The following is a 19,688-nucleotide window of genomic DNA, read 5'->3' on the forward strand; positions in this document are numbered from 1 at the left end:
CACGTCTCCTGAGCTCCAGCCCTGCGCCGAGGCCCACTGCGCCACGGCGTTCGAGCGCCGGTCCAGCTCCGAGAAGCTCCACACCTCGCCCGTCGACTCCTCCACCAGCGCCGCCTTGTCCGGGTGCAGCGCCACCCGCTGGGCGAATATAGACGGCACGGTGCTGCGTGAGCGGATGAAGCGGCGCATGGAGAACTTGACCCGCAGCAGCACCTGCAGACCTCTGCCACACGCAGAACCAGACGTTTGATTTAACAGCGCTTCTGTCCGTGTCAGACTCCTCTACACCGTACTAGCGCTGTCAAACTGTCTGAAAAGCTCAATTTAAATTATAATTCTAAAAATGCATCTAAAAGGCCGAAAAAGGCTTTAGGCTTTCTTCTGTAAGGCCACAAGAGCGTACTATTATCATACTAATGAACGAAACAAACGAAGATAACTTTATATAAAGTGCATGATGTTTCAATAATTACATTGAAACGTAAAAAATTCGAAACGACAAGCATCGCATAAATGTGCATAAACGCGCGAAACCAATAACAAAGAGTAGCCTACTTTTTTCATTTAAAGACAAGCAGAAAAAACGTTTCCAGAAGATGGACTTTTTTGTGCCTCTCTCGTGCGAGACGCAATATATGTTCCTCTAGAGGATGCGATTGATATGCGTTCTGGGTGATCGGATGAATATTTGAAACTCTCTTTTTGACAGCCCTCCCTCAGACACTTCACTCTACAGTTGACTCAATCAGCTGAGAGACGTTTTCAGGCTTGTTTCTGGAGACCCACAGCTCTTCCTAGACTCTTCCTAGGCTCTTAGACTCACCTGAACTCAGAAGAGCGCGTCAGAAAAGAGACTGAAAACCACTGGGTTATACTCACACAAGGTCTCTCTTGAAGGTGTAAGCCGCCACATAGAGAAACCTCCATCCTCCAGAGCATAGATACACTCCTAGAAGAGCCGACAGAGTCCAGAACCACGGGAGGCCCAGGACGCTCAGTAACCCCGCGGAGATGACCGCCACCGGCGCAGCAAACCCGTCTCCAGCTCTCATCCTGGAGGAGAAACCGAGCAGTTTAATCGTCATGCATTTGAGCTCATGGTTGAGGACTTCTGTACCTTCAAAGGTTAGAGGAAACGGTGGCATTGTAATCTGATAGCGGTTATTAAGAAACTACCTTGAAATACAGTTCTGGGTTATTCTTCAGCAGCTATCGAAATAATAATAATGTGTGATGGAAACCACGTTTTTGGGAGGAGAAGAAGCTGGATGAGCCTTGGCCCTAAGAAAATATGGATTATTTCTGAAAAATAATGGTTTTGACAATAGAATAAAAAAAAATTAAATGAATGACATTTCAGATCTTATATCGGTCTCACTATCATCACATCTCGTTTTAATAAAAAATTATATTCTATAATTATGAATTATGAAAAGAATTATATTATACACTATAAAGATGCTAGGTGGAGTTTATAAATGCATGAAACAAGTTACTTTATAGAAGTTAAAATTAAAACGACACACTTTTTAGCACTTTAGTATTTAAAAAGTGTGTAATCTGTTCAATCTATTCTTTGAAGCTCAATGGATGGGGAAAGTGTGTGTCACCCCCCAAAAAATGATCAAAGAACTGACCAGATATATTATATACACTTAAACTAGCATTACACGTGTGCATATAGAAATAAGAAGAAGAAAAGTATGTCGACAGCAGGTACTTGGTGAAACGCACTTGCCTGCGCGTCTCTCGAGGAGCCCGTTCAATCCTTTGATAACAGAATAATCCCAGAGAAACGCTGAAAGCTGGCCCTTCACAGACCTGACGAGAGCTCGCCGAGGAACGCGACGCGATTTATTGATTCTCGCCGACTCTCACTCCTCGGCCTGGAAGCCCCGCCTCCGCTCCGCTCCGATTGGAGGACGCGCTGACGCGTGGCGCTCCGATTGGAGGACGCGGCTGTCAGAGACGCGTCTGCAGGTTCTCCTGGTTCTGCGTGTCCGGACTGGCTTGTTCTGGGGTCCTGTCAGAACTCGAGCTTCAGAGAAACTACGAGACACCACGCAACGACTTCAATCTGGGAAACAGTCTCATTGACTGAATAGTTTCCAGCTTTTTGATTAGGCAATATTACTGAAATATATTCACACCCTCTTCGACGCTGCAATGAAGCCCTATCTTTCAAGAACATTGAAGGACTGTATAAACATGTTCTAAGTCCAGTACGGCTATTTTTAATTCCAGAGATTCTTAGTTTTCAATCATTTATTGTGAGATGTGCAGTAAAGCAGTCAGTCTATAGAGTAATGGAAACCAGTTTTGAGTGTTATTGGACTATTTCTTTAGTTCTCTTGATGTTCTAGCAGTACTCTGTCCTGTCTGATGAGGGAGGCACAACACGCCAAAGAGCCTTTTGTCCTTTCAGAGAGATATTTCCATTATTAGGAAACCAACCCAAATTAGATTTGTATTCCAATCACTCCTCAGAGCTTATTCAGAGGCGCTCTGTCCGTCTCATTTGCATTTGTTGTGAAATGTTTATTTTCCATTGAGTTTCCTCTTCATGTGTCTGCTCCTGCTCCGTGTGACTCAACATGTCCACTTTCCAGCACTTCCTGCTCTTAACAGTTTCCTCATCTAATACAGTGACGATATGCACAAAGAGAACACGCACACAGTTCATTAATAAATACAATTTTGAGCCAGATTTGCTTGAATGGCATGATGATTCTTAATGCATATACGCCCAAAAATTGCATATAAAATAATCTTCACCAATGTAACGCAATATAACGTGAACAGACATGTCACTTTTGGTTGTTACAGTCATTCCTGTATAACGAAGGCTAAGCGCGTGAAAATACACAGAAATACTCCTGAGCTGAAAATTAGGATGTTTTGACATGGTTAAAAATAATTAATTGACAGTCAAACTAATCTCAACAAAATATAAATGTTTCCTTTGGCGTAATTAAAAAAAGGTCAAACAGAAGCAGCTCTCTTGGGTCCAAAGTCAAGCCTATATCTCCGTCTCCAGTGATAGATGATGCATATGTAAATGTTGAATTAAAGCTTGTGAAAAGTCTTCATTTGACACGGAAAGGACAGTGTGGATAGTGTTGAAGAGTTTAAGATCTGCTTTACATCTGAGACTCTGCCGAGCTGCCGTCGCTCCGAAGAGGTTTCTGTCAAAGTCAAAGAAAGAATGAAGAAACTAAACCCACAAATGCTGCTTCAATCTTCAAAACATACCCGACTGCTGCTGGTCGGACTGGTACTGGTTGTGTGCTCAGATTTCTTCTCACGTGGGCACATTCGGGCAAACAGACTGTAATAATCCATCCTGACCTGAAGGAGGCAGACATGCAAATAAATGATATTTCAATTAATAATCATTTTCTTGCCAACTTCAGGTGTATGCATTCAGATTAGCATTCGATGACATTTTCTGCAATTAAATGTAGACTATATATTTAGTGCATTGTAAGTAATTGTACAATTAATCATTATGGAAAAATAATTTTAATTTGATTAAAAGTGTTAAGACATTAATTAAGAACATGGATAAAATGGAAGTTAACAATGGTTCGACCAATAAGTTTTTTTCTTGTTTAATTTGGCGTTTGGTGACATATGGCTCAACCACTACTTTGTATATATTGTATATAATGCACAAAATTCATGGGATCATTTTGTGATTCTTTTCCTATTTTGTTGAAGCTTCACAAGCTCACTATATGCTGACATTATAAGGAGAAGCGTTCATAAAAATATCTCCACAAAAGAGCAACAAAAACTATTTAGTTTTCATTTTTGGGGGCAACTTTCACTTCAAATGACCGAAATCCTTCAAGACCCAGAGTTGTAGCACTTGAACTCAGGACCTGGATTCAGACTCCAATTCTGAATGAACTTGGACTTGGATGGACACACATGACATGTGTAACATAAAATAATAATAACAACATCAAATTAATATGAAAAGACATATTACTCACTTCTCTTTCCTTTGTTCTCGTGTATTAAATCAGTTTCATAAGAGTGTGCAGAAATAAGTATTTACATATACATATCATTTTCTAATCATCATTGGTTGTCGACGCAAAGCAATGAGGCGACTTTCCTGTATTCAGCTGAAGTGCTCGAGCTTCAAGCTCTCTTTGTTACACAGAAACCCAGTTATTTCCTTACAGTCTCTGAATCATAGGCTCTATTCCCAGGAATGGCCTTCAATACTTCACAGATGCATTCACCACACAGATAAGCGGAGTAAGAACAGGGTCAAATCTGCTCACCAAAAAGAAGCGCCCACTTCAGCTCCATTTTAGGAAACGGCTTCTAGTGAAGCGCCTCTTATGCTTTTTGAAGATAAAAAGCAGTCTGTGCTAAAACTCTCAGGTCTTCTTCTGGAAGGCAGCATCTAACGGTCCTGCTATTCCTCCTACTAGAAAACAAACAGATGAACTATTTTCTGGCGTAGTCCACCTTTTTCTTAATAGGTTTAGGAGATGGGAGTTTGAGAAGGTCGCTCTTTACAATTGGTCAGGAAAAGCTAGGCGGGCATTAAAAGTTAAATACTTACAGATTAACAGGAAATGAAAAGCCCAACATAAACAAAAGATGGGCACTAATTCAGGTCTGTGCTAATATATTCTCACATGTAGCCTATTGCACGTATTATTTTAAATTCGCTGTTAATTTGCTATTTGTGAGTGCATCTGCCTAATTACTGCTCCAACATTTTTAACGTGCAAATTGTGGCTGATATCTAATCTATTTAAGTTAACCCCGTCAAGGGTGGAACTGCAGCCTGGAGATCTCCAGTTGGGGGCGTGGCTTCCACACATCGACCCATTTCTATTTTACTATTCAACACCGAGACAAACACAATAACATCCAGTGGAGACATAATTACACACTCTAATATTTGTGTTGAACTCTTCTGGAACAGTGTTGTAAACACAACTTAACGCTGATTTCTAGTCGTGTCCTCTTTTGGAAACACAAAGTAGTTTCACTTTCACGAAACGCAGCGTCTCCAGAACATGGCGCCCGCAGACAGAATAGCTCCGCCTTCTTTCTTTGAGTAAACATGTGGGCGGAGTTATGCAAATAAACCCACTCTGTGACGGAGAAAAGTGGCGGCGTGTTTGAGCCACAAGTCGTAAGTGTTATAAAGAATATCTCGTTGGTTTTGAAACTCTTTATGACTTCTTTTAAATATGTGGTAGTTTCTCTTCCCGACCTGAAGGAGGAGACGCAACACAAAATAATCAGCTGAAGGCACTTAACTAACATCTTCTGATGAAAGTGAAAAGATCTACTCATCCAGAGAAGTGCATTTCAGCTCCATATTACAAAACAGATTGTGATTTCTGTAATATTTCATATTTCCAATCAAAGCTATACATTAATTCTGTCGATTTCTTTTTTTCCATCTCTCCTGAATGTTTGACTCGTTCCAGAAGTTTCCATTCAGTTTTCTCCTGCTCAGTGTGAGGAAATCAAGAGAACAAGAACGAATGAATGCAACAGTTCATAAAAATAAATCTTTAAATCACATAAACATAACAATACAGACCTTAATAATTCAATACATCATAATACATAATACATCTTTCATTAAGTTTTAAAACAACAATCTTTCTGAAGATCATTTATGTACTTTAAAGCCATCAGCTCTTAACGGTTGGAACTACAATTTTAATCATTTCTTTTATTTTTATTTTTTTTACAGTTTTTATGATATAATCAAACAAAGATACACGATAAAACATCATTTTTAAGAAGCTGCCTTTTTGCGTAATCTAAAATGTACAAAACATACAAGGAAAAACCAAAGCACACTCATCATTCGGTTCATTTAGTGGCGTGTTCAGATGACAAGCACATGATTCTGTATAATGATTTCATATCAGTACTCTTACTAAGACAGCGCTTTTCAGATCTTCTGATTGGACAGGAAGGAGGAGGACAAATTGACGAGCCCTTGTTAAACTGAAGTCTTCTTTTTCACAGAAAGCGTTCAAGTGTTGATGTGTGATGAGTGTTTATATGTGTGACTCTCCTGTGCTGTCCTCGCTCCGGAGAGGTTTCTGTAAAAGTCAAAGGAAGAATGAAGATGAAAACACTGCTTTAATGTACAAAACACACACACACACACACACACACACACACACCTGACTGTTGCTGGTGCTGTACTCCATTTTCTTCTTGTGTGGACACATTCGGACAAACAGACTGTAATACGCTGCTCTGACCTGAAGGGGGCGACACACAACATTCAATTCTAGGTGTTTCTGGTCAATTCTTATGACATGCATTCAGACCCTGGATTTTTTGATGGTTGATTCCCAGTGGAGACTTTACCTGTGTATGCTGCGTACTAAGAAAAAGATCCCCTCCTCATCAGCTTTTAGGACACACTCAAAGAGGAAAACTAAATGTCCTGTCGCCGTCTAAATAAAAGCTGCTTGACACACTTATCGGCAAAACAGGAAATCGGTTGAAAACGCCGATAATTTAAAAAACGGCAAATATCGGCCAGCCACTCATTCAGATCGCTTGGTATATGTGGCATGAATCACATGGGATTACTTCTGCACACTTAAAGTGCCTCTAATATGGATTTTTGAAAACGATCTTTGAAGTGAACGAAGATATCCTGGGAAGTGTCAAATCTGAAAGTGCACCGTGTATGAAGTCATTGTCTCTCAAAAGAAAGAGTTAACTCTGCATCTCTGAAGCGAGCCATTTTTTAAGGAGTCCCAAACTGTTGGTCTTTTAACGTTTGTCGATTGAAAAAGCAGATTCGTTATTTGCCACAAGGTGTCAATTTTGGACCGTTAAAAGCTCATAAATGCTGCTTTAAATGAAAACGACCAATCTCTGGAGTTTGGACAAAATGAAACGAGGAACGAATCGTTTGGGAGTCGTTGAAAAAATAATAAGACAAGGTGTTTTTTTGACCTTGCATGTATGTCTCCCTGTTGTTTGGGACTCCCAAAACCAAAACATCAACCTTTCATAACCCATAATAGGGAAGTTTAAAGCTCCACTGGCTTTCAGGTACAAGTGAGAGATTTAGCAAATTTCCCCTTTTGGGGTCCGAAAAGTGTGACTAAATAATATCTGAATTTGAATTAAGTGACCTATTACTTTAAACCACTGAAATCCTGTGAGATGCTAGATCTTAAACAAACCACTGTTAGCAAACATTCAGGGAGAAAGTCTCTGAGTGGCGTGGTGTTTCAGGTACCGGTTTGGAGAGGAGACAGTGCATGATGAAGATGAACGCCCCCTGCAGGCTGTTTAAAATCGTGAAGAGGTACAGCATGACTTCAGTCCCTTTCTCCTGGAAGAGGAAGAAGCCGAAGATCCACGTTCCTCCGAGGACACACAGCTGAGCCACGGCAGTCACCGTGAAACTCCTACACACCAGATATAACTCATCAGGAAAGAAAAGTCAAGTGTGACTGAATCTATTGTGGGATCAAAACACACCCAGACCTGATCTTGTTGAGATTGGAGAGGTCTGGATTGAGGCTGGAGAACTTCTGAGCCAGTTTCCAGACAGTGATGATGAAGAAAAAACAATTGAGGATCATGACGATGCAGATGGGCACGAAGAAACTCAAGATGAAGTAACCATCGAGAGAGAGCCAGCAGCTAAACAACACACATATGGATTGAATTTAACTTTTTAAACCACCAGTCAATTTGTCTAATCATTTTTTTTACCAGTCATAGCTTCTACTAAGCAGAAACACAGCTTGAGTCCCTCTCCATCTTGAGACTAGCTCATCCATTTAGTGTACAATACATTATTAAAGTTTGATTAATATTTTACAATTTGTTTATCAATTTTCATTGTAAAGTTTTAATACATTTATTGTATTCCTCCTTTTATATTTTGACTATAGTTTATTACTAATTAGTTTTAATTAATCTCCAATTGAAACTTCAAGTATTTTAAGTAAGTTATTTTTTAAAGTTTTTACTATCTTTTAATTAATCTATTACTAAGTATTTCCACAGTTTTTGTTACACAATTGTATCTGTGCTGACTCTCTATATAATATAAACACACACGTGCTTGAATATATTTAAGAGAAAACAAGAAAAACATGTTTATATATGAAATAAATATTTTCAAAACAGACCCTGTATGTGTTTAATAAATATACACAACACACACACACATTATGTTAACAAAAACTGACACAGTACTAATTTCTATTAATACTTCTATTGGTTTTAGAATTAGTTTAAATTTCTTATATATTATTTCATTCACTTATTTTTTGTCATATTAAGAATATAATTTAAGGTTTTAGATTAATGTAATAATAACCGTAATGCCCTGACTTTCTCTACTCTTCCACGGAAAGCTCAGTCAGATTGCTAGTCTGATTTTATAACAGATGAATCTTGATAAGATCTTGCTCCTGTTCTGTTGTTTACAGTCACTGCAGACATCGAGGGATATGATTAAAAACATGGTGACTGGAACGCCTCTGTGATGGTTTCATCTGGATGTACAGCTCGAAGCAGCTCCTTGAGGACCATCAGTGTAAATATAAATATTTGAAGTGAAATATTTTTCATAGGTTTGCACTCATCTTGTGATTTTCCATTACACAGCATTTAAGAGCAAACCGTAGGGATGCAACAGCATACAGTTAGACCACAGTTCAATACATACCTTGCTTTTATGGATGGTCCTTTTTTTATATGCTATTATAATTAAACACTCACTGTCTATCGGTGCCGTATCCCTTTGGGGAGGAGATGGCAGAGATGATGACGATGACGAGAGGGACTCCGTATCCCACCAAACACAAGTAGAGATGTTTTAATGTGGTGTGAAACACCAGCACAACCATCCTGTAGAGCTGAACCCCCTCCAGCAGCATCCAGCAGAACGCAGACAAGAAGAAGAAATGAAGCAGACCGGCCACAATCCCACACCCTACCTGAGAGAGACGCAGAGCTGATGTGAAACTACTTCAACTCCAGCACAGTTGAACACAAATATTAGAGTGTGTTCAGCACATTTACAGAGAACTGATTCCTGAAGCTGACAGAGCGGTCCATGCTGACTGTGAACAGAGACTATAAAGTGAATCAAGAACAGTCTGGAGCTTCTGACTCACAACCTTTAAGTTACGTTTTCTTATTAAAAGAACCTGCTACTTACTAGTCAAGGGTAGTGCCATTGTTATTTGACGCGTATAAAGACAGTATAAGTCATGATAATCAGTAATTATGTCTTCACTGGATGCAACAAATGCCTCGTTTGTAATGTTGTATTGTTTTGGTGTCATAACACCGGGACAAGCATCACATTTTGGTAAAGGGCGTAATGTTTCTCCCAAATGCTTGAGGTATTCGGCCAATCAGAGCACACCTTGCTTTTTTAGAACGATAAGCTTTGTACAAATCGATCCGTTTTGAAAGGCAAGGCTTAGAGGAGAAATAAAAATGTACAGTCTGTGAAAAATAATGTGTTTTATTAATTATTTTTAGCAACTTCATATGGCCCGCTTAAGAATGTTTGTTCTTGGTTATGCAAATATTAACATTCCATTTTTATAATTTAGCAAACATTACAGGAATGCTACTTTTGAATGTCTTCTGAAAGTTCTAAAATGTGTAGCAACGTCCACCTACAAATGTTTCAGGAAAAACTATTATTAATTTGTTCTTATGTTGTGAAAACATAAATCCAGAGCAGATAACGTTCAACAAATAGTTCTGAGAATGTTCCCCATTAGCTGGGGCTTTCTCACTTAAACACACCTGATCGTGAGTGCTGGAGATCCCACAGAGGAAGACGAGGTCTGCGATGAAGAGACAGATGCTCAGATGGAGGTGGATGCTGGTCCGGGTTCCTTGGATGGAGCGGCAGAACTGGAACGTCAAGATACAGAGAAACAAACAGACCAGAGACAGAACTAAACCCACACGAGTGATCAACACCAACTCAAACGAGTCCTGGAGGAGAGGAAGAAAAAAACAGATATGGAGGGATGAATATCATTATTTAATCTGCAATCTTAAAATATGCAAAATCTGGCTCACGGATGTACCTGGAGAGGATAGAGAGCCATCAGCACAGCAAAACTGCTGAGATGAGAGCAGGAGCACACTGTGTGAGTGCTGTTAGACTCCGCCCTCACACAGCCCTCATTAGACCACGCCCCCTCCGACTCATTCCAGTACACACAGGCATAAGCCACGCCCCTAGTCTCCGCCCTATCCTGAACAAGACAGAACAAGAGTCTAGGAAAGAGTTTAGGAAATTATGAACATGTGAACACCCGTCTCAAAAGTTCATAAAAAGGTCAGGAACTAACACAAAGGAAAAGAACTAGGTTAATGCTGCTCCGAGCAGTAAATGAACCAGTCTCTCTGATGATGCTTTGCTTCCATGTAAAAAATACATTAGCATAAATTACATGAAGCGCATATTTTTCGATATTGTATCGTTCCTAGTGATATTTCATATTTAAAATTATTCTTCTTCTTCTTTTTCTTCCGCTCATTTCTTCCGAATATTTAAAATTCTAATTTGTAAAAACATTTTAGTACGCCAGGAAACAATCTCATTAAAATCCTGCTGGATAAAGTCTGGAACATGGTAGATGGTTTTCTACAGGTCTAAAATGCATTTAGTCGACTCAAACTGAGCAGCAACCAGATGTTCGTACCATCATAAGGTGTTCAAGCTGGTTTTTGGAACATGATAGCTAATCAAGCAGCTATAATCCAGTTTTTCAAACAGGGAGAACACTTTTTCATTGTAGTTTTTCATTAATGACTGGCTGATATGTCAGTATCTTCACCTCCACGTGTGTAAAGACGAGCGTCACCGGCTCTGACAGATGTTTGGTTTCTGTGTTACTGACGACAGCCGTCACCACTTCAGAGTTGAGCTGATAAGTGACGCTTCTCTCTTCATCGTCTGGTTCTTTGCTGCTCATCGTATGGAGCAGATTGCTGGGGTTCAGATCTTTATAACTGACCAGAGCCGCAAACGCAAAACCTGAAAGAAAACAACGTTTACATCTCCTCACGAAAGTGCAGATGGTTTGTAAGTAAGAATATGAATTTGTACCTGGATATGATTTCCCTACAACCGTTTCCCAGCTGGTGTTGAAGAGGGCGGAGCCTGATCTTAGAGTGACATGCCCACTGGGCGGAGTCTGGCTCTTCATGACTGCGACCTCGGCGACTGTGATTCACATGATCATACAGAACAACTGCCTTCAGTCTCGATGGATCTTAATACTAAAAATGTCTTGTTTTTAATATCTGCACCAGTGTATCTGAACCGGGTTTCTCACAGGTGTTGTGCGTCTCCATCCTGGTCACAGGTTCTCTCAGCTGAGGTCCGATCAGACGCATGCTGTTCTCCACCGTGTCCAGAAAGTGACTCAACATCTTCCCATCAGCGATGTTTCCATCCGACAGCAGCTCGTCGGAGGAACTGCACAAATCCTGTGGAATAAACCAGAGATGTTCCTTCAGCACTGGGTGAATGCTTGTGAATATATACTGTGCTGTGTGTTTTAACCTCCAACAGTTTCTCTCCAGTGAAATGTTCTCCGTTTGGATCAATCAGAGACTTACAGCTGTTCTTCAACAGTGACATCAAATGCTTCAACTAGAAGAAGAAACATGCAAATCAGCGTTTGACCGTATATCTAACAATAATAACCAAAATGAGAAGCATTCATTTTACTTTCTCTGGAGTGTGGTCTCCACCTGACTCTGAATCTGGTTCGAACTGATCACAATCCATTTCTGTGCACAACCACAGTAAAGACAAAGCACTGATTAACTAAGATTCTGCCACATAATGAACAACCTAAACGTGCATCAGTGCATTTAAAATGAAGGTAGTAATTCTCACCAATGCATTTGGACTGGTTGTTGCCATAGTTACTGTAACCCTGGTGACATTTGCAGATGTAGCTGCCGAAATGATTGTAGCAGTCTGCATTGGAGCCACAAACATCTGGATCATCTTCACACTCATTGATGTCTGCGAGAGAGAAGATGGGAAAACAGCCTCTATTGATTTCGTATTTCATATAATCAAGACACACATTTAACGTGACTGACGCTGAGATCAGGATGCGGGCCCTCACCTACACAGGGGCCGCTGGTGCTCTTCTTGTGTCTGCGAAACCCTGGAGAACAGTCGCAGAAGAAACTGCCCGGGGTGTTAAAGCAGCTGCTGTGAACTCCACACACCGAGGACAAACACTCGTCCATGTCTGCAGTGGACACACAGATATAGACGAGCTTCATGCAGCTGAAAGCATTGCTGTGGTGTTTATATAAAAAATATCTGGGGATGTTCGCAGTGGTTCGGGCTTCTGTCCCATCAACTCAGAGCCTCTGGTATTTATACTTCACACAACATCCCTAATAATAATAATGCCAAACAGATGTTTCTTTCTGTTTTGGATCTGAGTGTGTTGTTTATTCAGTACATATTTGTGTATGCAGCTGCAGAAAGTGAAACCAAAACCTGGTTGCTGTTACTTGCTGCCCTGTAGATTGGTTTAACTTTTTTATGGAAATACCCTAAATCCTAAACTCATTTTAATTGTTATAATGATCAACATGCAGGAAAAATGGAATGACAACGGGGCCAAAACAGGAGCAGATTACATACCGAGTAGATTAATAGTAAATCACATGAAATAAACTGTAGTTAATAACATAATTAATTATGATTACTTTCAGTTTAGTTTTGATTACATTTATTAAAGTAGGATAATACTGTACCATATATTAGAAGATATATATTCCATTCATTGTTAAAAACATTACATTTAATTAAGAATTACATTATGTCAAGGTTTATGTATTTTCTGTATTCTGATTGAGTATTTTCTTATACAATTACTTAATTTGTTGGAATCTGATTATGTGTAATCAGTTGCTACCCAGCTCTGTTAATGGAATTAACGGCAGCAGCCAATATTATTAAGCACAATTATTGAAAGTATTATAGGTCTCACCTTCACAATCTGCTTTGCCCATCTGCTGGTACCCATATGGACAAATACACTTGTAGGAACCAATTGAGTTTACACACATCTTGTCAGCCGAGCAGGGGGATTCATTCTCAAAACACTCATTTATTTCTGACGGACACAAAAGACAGCAGTTGGCATGCCATATAATTTTAGTACAAATTGCATAACTGCTATGAATTGCCTTCGTCTTTTTAATAAAATGGTTTCTACAATGGAAAAAATGAACAACGCGTAAGTAAGGTAAACACAATCCTCTCTCATACCTTCACATGTTCCTGTTAAGCTCTTTTTGAATCCTTCATTACAGATGCAGTAATAACTTCCCTCTGTATTTACACAGTTCGAGTGATCTCCACACACTAGGGTTTCAGCACACTCATCCTCATCTAAATGAGAGATAGATGCATCAGATAAAAATAGATACAGGATTTTAATGGTTATAACGATGACTCTACTATCATGCCACAATTCTTAATTACCAACACATTTCCCTTTAACAAATTTAAATCCAATGGCACATCCACTGCATGAAGGCAGAAAGAGGCCTGCAGGAGAAAAGGGGAAAAAATACATGTTTTTAAACATAGTACTATTATTTTTACATCAGATAAGGCTTAACATCATTGAATGTGCATGTAAAGTGCAGTTAGAATTATGATGATGACATGAACGTTATAAATCGACCGATACTATGAAGAAGCTGAAGATACCCTTCCCAGCGCTCGCGCTCTACAGATTTCGCGCTTTCTCACAATTTAAAAGCTAACGGTCATTTCTCTCAACCGCCTCACTCGTATTCTCTTCTGTTTATGTAATGTGTAGTTTGAGGTTAATGAAGTTTAAACTAATTTGTGGTTAATGGTTAAGCGTACAAAGGCCTTCCCACACGACTGTGGTTAAGAGATTTTAGCCTCATCAGAATAGTTAAAAATAGTCGCGCAATTTAAATTTGACTGATTTTGTTAGTTACCATACTTTGACGGACCATTGTATTGTTTTGTTTTATGAGGCCATGACGTTAGAAATGGTTGAACCTTGATCTTTATAGCTGTAATCATAAACGCTCGTATTTACATAAGATGGCATTCTTTTAAACTGCAACATTATTTCAAGGAAGTTAACATAGGTCAACTCTGTGAGGTGTTTCTTCACGAGTCATATTATTTTAAATCAATTATGTCATAGAAGACAAAGACTGAGCAAAGTTTTAAATTTCCTAGACATATTGCTTTTTTTGTAAGATAAAGGTTTGCGCTGGCCTCTCTTGTAGTCCTTAGAAAGGACGGACTAAAGGTGGGCAGAAAACGACTACGACACGATGGGGGAAAATAGCCTAAGGGGGTAAAATGAGGAAATCAAAGACAAAAAAAGAATTCTCTGTAGGTGTGTCTGGAGTCAGACCCTAACGACCGTGAGTGTGCTAACTCTCTGCGTGGTTCACTTACAAAGAAACAAACTACAGTACAGAGTTTTGAACGCGATACTTCGGTGTGAATAACATTGCTCGACGTCTCTCTGGTTTTAGACGGCCAACTGAACTCGACGAGAATGCTTTTAAGACAAACTAACGCGCACTTTAATGTCCTTGTGGTCTCTGACAAATGTGTTCCCAGAAGTCTGGCTACTAACCCAGCTCTAGTTTCACAAATACATTCGCCACACAAGTGAACAAAACCAAACCTACTCACCCAAAAGAAGTGCCCATTTCAGCTCCATTTTAGGAAAACAGATGTTTTCGCGTAATTTGTATGCTTTTTAAAAGCTAGTGATATATGAAATTCCCGAAGAAAATCAGTCTCTATAGCGAAGTTACTTCACGTCCTCAAAGCCTTTAACTGAGCGCATTCAATAATACTGGTAGATCTCCTATCATCTATCTCCAAAGAAGATAGATGTTCTTTAGGATTTCCTCAAATCTAGATAAAAACCTCCTTCTCACGTCGAGACACGCAGTTGTTTCTTGGCTACTGTTGGATCATCACCAGTATGTAATACTCCAACCACAAGGTGTCTCTCCTTCCCTAATACAAATGATTCATCTTCAGCTGATTTAAGGATGATGGTTATACCAAAAATAATACACAGCACTGTTATTAAATTATGAAATAAAAAAGTACATCCCTTTTATTTTGTATTTGTTTTTTTTCCATACAATTGCTAATTAAATTAGCATTTCAAAAAATTAAAAGCACATTGCTATAAATCCAACGTTCCTCAGGTGTGTGTGCAACTGGGATCCTAAAATCTGAGTTTAGCTCCAACCCTGATCAAACTCACCTACCTGCATTTTTCTAGTGATCCTGAAGACAGTGGTTAGCATGCTCAGGTGTGTTTGATTTGCTTTAGAGCTCAACTTTGCTGGAAAGTGGATGTTGTGAGCCAGATTTGAGGATCCCTGGTTACGTTATTATAATCCCTTAATTATGTTATTATAATTAACAGACCCATATCTGCTTGGTTCAGGTATTAAAATAATAATAAAACATTATTACCTTGGTTCCAGGGCCTGATTATGCCATTTTCAAAACAAAGTATGGTCAAAAATTCCAAGTTAACACATTATTACACTTACCAGTGATTTCCATTTTCATCTCCATAATTTATTTCTTAGTGCATATCATGGAGGTCTAACACACTTGCAGAAAGCTATCCATTAATAGTCCCGTACATCCCAATAGCAGTTGCTCGATTATTGTACGTTCTCCCTGTCAAACATCTGCTATAATGTCATAAAAACATTTAAAAGACTTAAAAGTTGCTTGGGAGGAGAAAAAAAAGGTGAAAATATACAACTACTTTTGAAATAGTGTTAGTTACAGCATCATTGCCCTGCTTTGTCAAACACCATCACAATCACAGCATTTAACATTTAGTCCATTTCTACTCCCAGTTCATGTCATAAAAGCCTCCTACTGGCATTAAAAAGTGGAAAAGTTCCAGGATGAGCTGGGACCGATGAAAGCCACTATGATGACTCTGGAGTAGTTTGTTCTTTAGCGTGTTTGTTTTGGTGGGTCTGAAAACCCCCTAGATAAGCGAATCTCTCACCACAGATGGAGCAGCGGTAAGGTTTCTCTCCTGTATGAACTCGCTCATGGATCTTCAGGACATCGGATCGAGCAAACGTCTTGTCGCAGTGAGAACACTTGAAGGGTCTTTCTCCAGTGTGTATCCTCTGGTGCTTCAGTAGGTTGGTGTGTTGACGGAAACTCTTCTCGCAAACGCTACACTGGTACGGTTTTTCTCCGGTGTGAATCCTCTGATGCACTCTGAAATGAGCAGGATCGGAAAAGCTCTTCCCGCAGTGAAAGCACAGGTACGGCCTTTCTCCGGAGTGCATTCTCTCGTGTCGTTTCAGCTGAAAAATCTGCCGGAATCGTTTGTCGCAGTGCGTGCACTGGTGCAGTTTCTCAGAGTGTATTTTTTGGTGCGATATGAGACAAATGGGCTGCTTAAAGGTTTTCCCACATTCGCTGCACTGGTAAGGCCTCTCGCTGGCGTGCGAACGCATGTGGGTCTTGAATTGAGACCCGTCTCGGAACCTTCTCTCGCAGTGAGGGCACTTGTACGGCTTTTCCCCCGTGTGGATTCGATTATGAACAAGAAGAGACTGTTTGGTGCTGAAATACTTGTCGCACTCGCTGCAGTGGAAAGGCTTCTCGCCAGTGTGCGTCTTCATGTGAATCTTCAAATTACCGGAAGAGAAGGACACCTTCCCGCACTGCTCGCAGCGAAACTCCTTCTTCACGCGGTGCTCTTTTGAATGAAGGCTTCTTTCTTTCAAGGTAGGAAAGCTGATGCTGCATATCTTGCAAGTGTATTTTTTAGGTTCGGAGTGTTTTCTCTCATGTTTCGCTAAATTTCCCTGTTTTCTGAAGGTTCTCCCACAGGTGGCACAAGAAAAATTCTTAACTGCCGGCTGCTTTTTGGATGTTGAGGCCATTTCTTCATCAGAAGATGGACTGGTGTTTTCACCTGAGAAACAAAGTCATATTTCTATTAACTGCGACTTGCATGTCCACAACACACAAAACATGAAAGCAAATTCTGAAAATAATTATTTGTATATTTGGTCTAATATGACTACTCCCAAAAATCTCCCTAAACTTGTTCTCAGACCTCACCGTGTCATGAGTGTCCTCACAGAGAGCACTGTACGTGGACCTACCACCCACAGCTTGAAGAAACTTTAAATGACTTCCATGTAAAACTATTTGATGATACACCAGTACACATTTAGCACATTTCTTCTCAACCCTGGTCCTGAGTCCCCCAACACTGAACATTTTGTATGTCTCCCTAATCAAATACACCTGATTCGACTCACAAACTCATTAGAAAATTATAATCTTTTATCCGCACACAGTACATGTGCAATTCTTTTGTCTTTTAGACCTATAGAGCTACATGACCATAATAGTAATAATAATAATAATAACAACTTAATAGATGGTTAATAGTTGATTTTTTTAAAGATATCTCTGTCTATCATTCCAATATGGTGCTAGTGCAACCTGTGTATTTCACATATAAATCGTGAGCTTTGCTTTCCATTGCATGCAATCTTCTTGTACAGTATGTGAGTTGATACCATGCTGAAGTCGCACGGAAATCACACAGATACTGCATGGCGTATGCCCGTCTTGGCCCAGCACCAGGGTTGCCAACTGCTTTCAATTGAAACTAGATAAAATTGGTAGCTAAATGTCACTACATTAAATCATAATGGCAAACTCACTGTTCTATATAAAGATGGATATAAAGCAGTTGGCAGATGAGAAGTTTTTTCCAAGATAGTTGCTATATTTTTTTAGGGGCAGGGAAGTCACTCTGGCTGCAAAATATCTACATGGGCAATACTGTCCAGTTAGGACAATGTATTAAAGAAGGAAACATACCCGAGGGATTAAAGTCATCATCATCATCATCACCACCACCACCACTGCCGCAATTGTCATCTTCATCATCATCATCGTCACTTTGTACTTTGTCCGCTATAGTTTTTTCTCTCGTCTCCTTTGAAGTACTACAGTCCACCAGTTCGACGGAGCACATCTTCATCGGTGTCTGCAGCATCTGCTGTTCTCCAGCGTTGCAGTCAGACCCCAGAGACTCTGAGTTTTGGTCGGCGGACCTATGACTGTCACACACGCTCTCCTGAGCGTCAGTGTAACAGAGCAAACTAAGGCTGAGCTCAGAGTCCTGTGTGTTTCTAGATCTCTGATCAGAGAGTTGCTCTGTGGGCTGATCTCTGACGCTCCAGACTGAATCCTGGGAGTGAAGAAAACCAGGTATATTAGCTAAAACTGACACCGCAATCATGAGTTGAATTTGGGAACTTAATCGGAAACTGGAAGTGACATTTTCACTAGACAAACAGACAGCGATTGAAGTGAAAGACGAAATGATGAGCGAACCTCCCCTCTTTCTCTCAGCTTCTCCTCCAGTGACGCCACCTCTTTCTTCAGCTGACAGATTTCTGTGATATAATCCTCAATATCCAGCATGGACAGATCAGTTCCTACTGATTTACAGCAGACCACATCCACCTGAGCTTTCATGATCAACATCTGAGGACAAGCACAGCATGATAGTTAAGGGACGCGTTTATAAAGATTTAACCTCAAAATGATTGTTTACGATCATCAAAGAGAGCAGAAGTGATCAATTAATACACATGGACTGATTTGGATTTGAATAAGGAGAACAATCAGAGATGTTTAGTTTAGTTTAACGCTTTAGCGACCAAAATCACGATATGCACAAAGGGAAAATAGCTTCTTTTACATAATCAAAACAACTAATAGACGAAACCAACAAGGCCGTAAAGTGGTCAAGAATGTAGACCGAGCATACAAATAAACCGAACTCTGGCGAACGGCGCAAAATACAGTAAAAACACGTACCGGTCGAGGGCTGAAACTGTAAGCTGCTGTTTCTGTCGTTCTGCGGTTTGTTCAGTCTCACCGAAGACCCTGACAGCGCCACCGTCTGTGCTGGAGCGAACAAACTAGCCCTAACACGAGCTTGGGGACAACTCCTTCTAGTGGGAGTTCGCCGTCGAATTCAATGGTATTCTGTAATGAGATAAATGTGAGGAAATTAGTTCGAACTACCTTTGACCGTTTCATTTTTCTCAGTCTACGGCTGGCACTGTAGGAAGCACTGTGACCGGGAAAAGCAATGACAAAAAAAAGGTTGGTGTGTTTGTAATTTAACTGAGTGTAGTTGTAATAAAGCCATACATACTAGATTATCACATTATGGACTGTACTGCATTTGCATGCTTTGTGTCACCCAAAGAGCTTTGACTCCATTCCACGTCCATGCATGGATTTATTTAATTAACTTTTTAGACAAACACTTAGGAGGCAGTGAACTTTTTAATATAGTGTACTGAACCAAATGCTAAAGTCATGTTCGATAGTGCAATGATTTTATGTTACTGAAAATTCTTTAAAAAACTAGAGTACAATAATATAAGCGTCTGGATTTCATAAGGCTGTTTTATGTGTATGAAATGCACAAAGATTCAAATATAAAGTCTGTAACAGTGAAGGTCACATCCACATGAATGGTAAGACCTAAGGTTTCCAAGAAGAACCTCGCCTTCTTCCTATAGAGCATGCTGGT

The 19,688-nt window shown here is 39.9% G+C and overlaps 3 protein-coding genes across 3 annotated transcripts in view; all 3 read right to left on the reverse strand.

Moving 5' to 3' along the window:
- Positions 1-4,396, reverse strand: part of LOC122325105 (long-chain fatty acid transport protein 1-like) — a 14,146-nt gene extending 9,750 nt beyond the window's left edge. The window contains 5 exon segments of the mRNA XM_043220034.1: positions 1-223; positions 880-1,053; positions 1,739-3,185; positions 3,253-3,348; positions 4,296-4,396. The exon segment at positions 1-223 is cut by the window's left edge and continues 172 nt beyond it. Coding sequence (XP_043075969.1) covers positions 1-223; positions 880-1,052 — 396 coding nt within the window. The 5' untranslated portion in view covers position 1,053; positions 1,739-3,185; positions 3,253-3,348; positions 4,296-4,396.
- A 1,139-nt stretch (positions 4,397-5,535) lies between these two features.
- LOC122358117 (adhesion G protein-coupled receptor E5-like) lies at positions 5,536-15,042 on the reverse strand. The gene is made up of 18 exons (XM_043257929.1): positions 14,744-15,042; positions 13,535-13,600; positions 13,319-13,441; positions 13,038-13,163; positions 12,156-12,284; positions 11,918-12,049; positions 11,747-11,808; positions 11,579-11,668; positions 11,349-11,502; positions 11,120-11,236; positions 10,848-11,047; positions 10,092-10,262; positions 9,802-9,996; positions 8,758-8,975; positions 7,510-7,668; positions 7,259-7,430; positions 6,180-6,260; positions 5,536-6,095 (listed from the first exon to the last, which is right to left on the reverse strand). Exons 1-18 carry the CDS (start codon positions 14,769-14,771, stop codon positions 6,051-6,053), a joined length of 2,268 nt encoding a protein of 755 aa, XP_043113864.1. The 5' UTR covers positions 14,772-15,042; the 3' UTR covers positions 5,536-6,050.
- A 111-nt stretch (positions 15,043-15,153) lies between these two features.
- LOC122359935 (zinc finger protein 501-like) lies at positions 15,154-19,118 on the reverse strand. The gene is made up of 4 exons (XM_043260208.1): positions 18,962-19,118; positions 18,473-18,625; positions 17,954-18,326; positions 15,154-17,030 (listed from the first exon to the last, which is right to left on the reverse strand). The coding sequence occupies exons 2-4, from the start codon at positions 18,623-18,625 to the stop codon at positions 16,021-16,023; spliced, it is 1,536 nt and encodes a 511-aa protein (XP_043116143.1). The 5' UTR covers positions 18,962-19,118; the 3' UTR covers positions 15,154-16,020.
- Positions 19,119-19,688: the final 570 nt, after the last annotated feature.

This window comes from Puntigrus tetrazona, chromosome 1 (genome assembly GCF_018831695.1).
Source record: "Puntigrus tetrazona isolate hp1 chromosome 1, ASM1883169v1, whole genome shotgun sequence".
Taxonomy (NCBI): domain Eukaryota; kingdom Metazoa; phylum Chordata; class Actinopteri; order Cypriniformes; family Cyprinidae; genus Puntigrus; species Puntigrus tetrazona.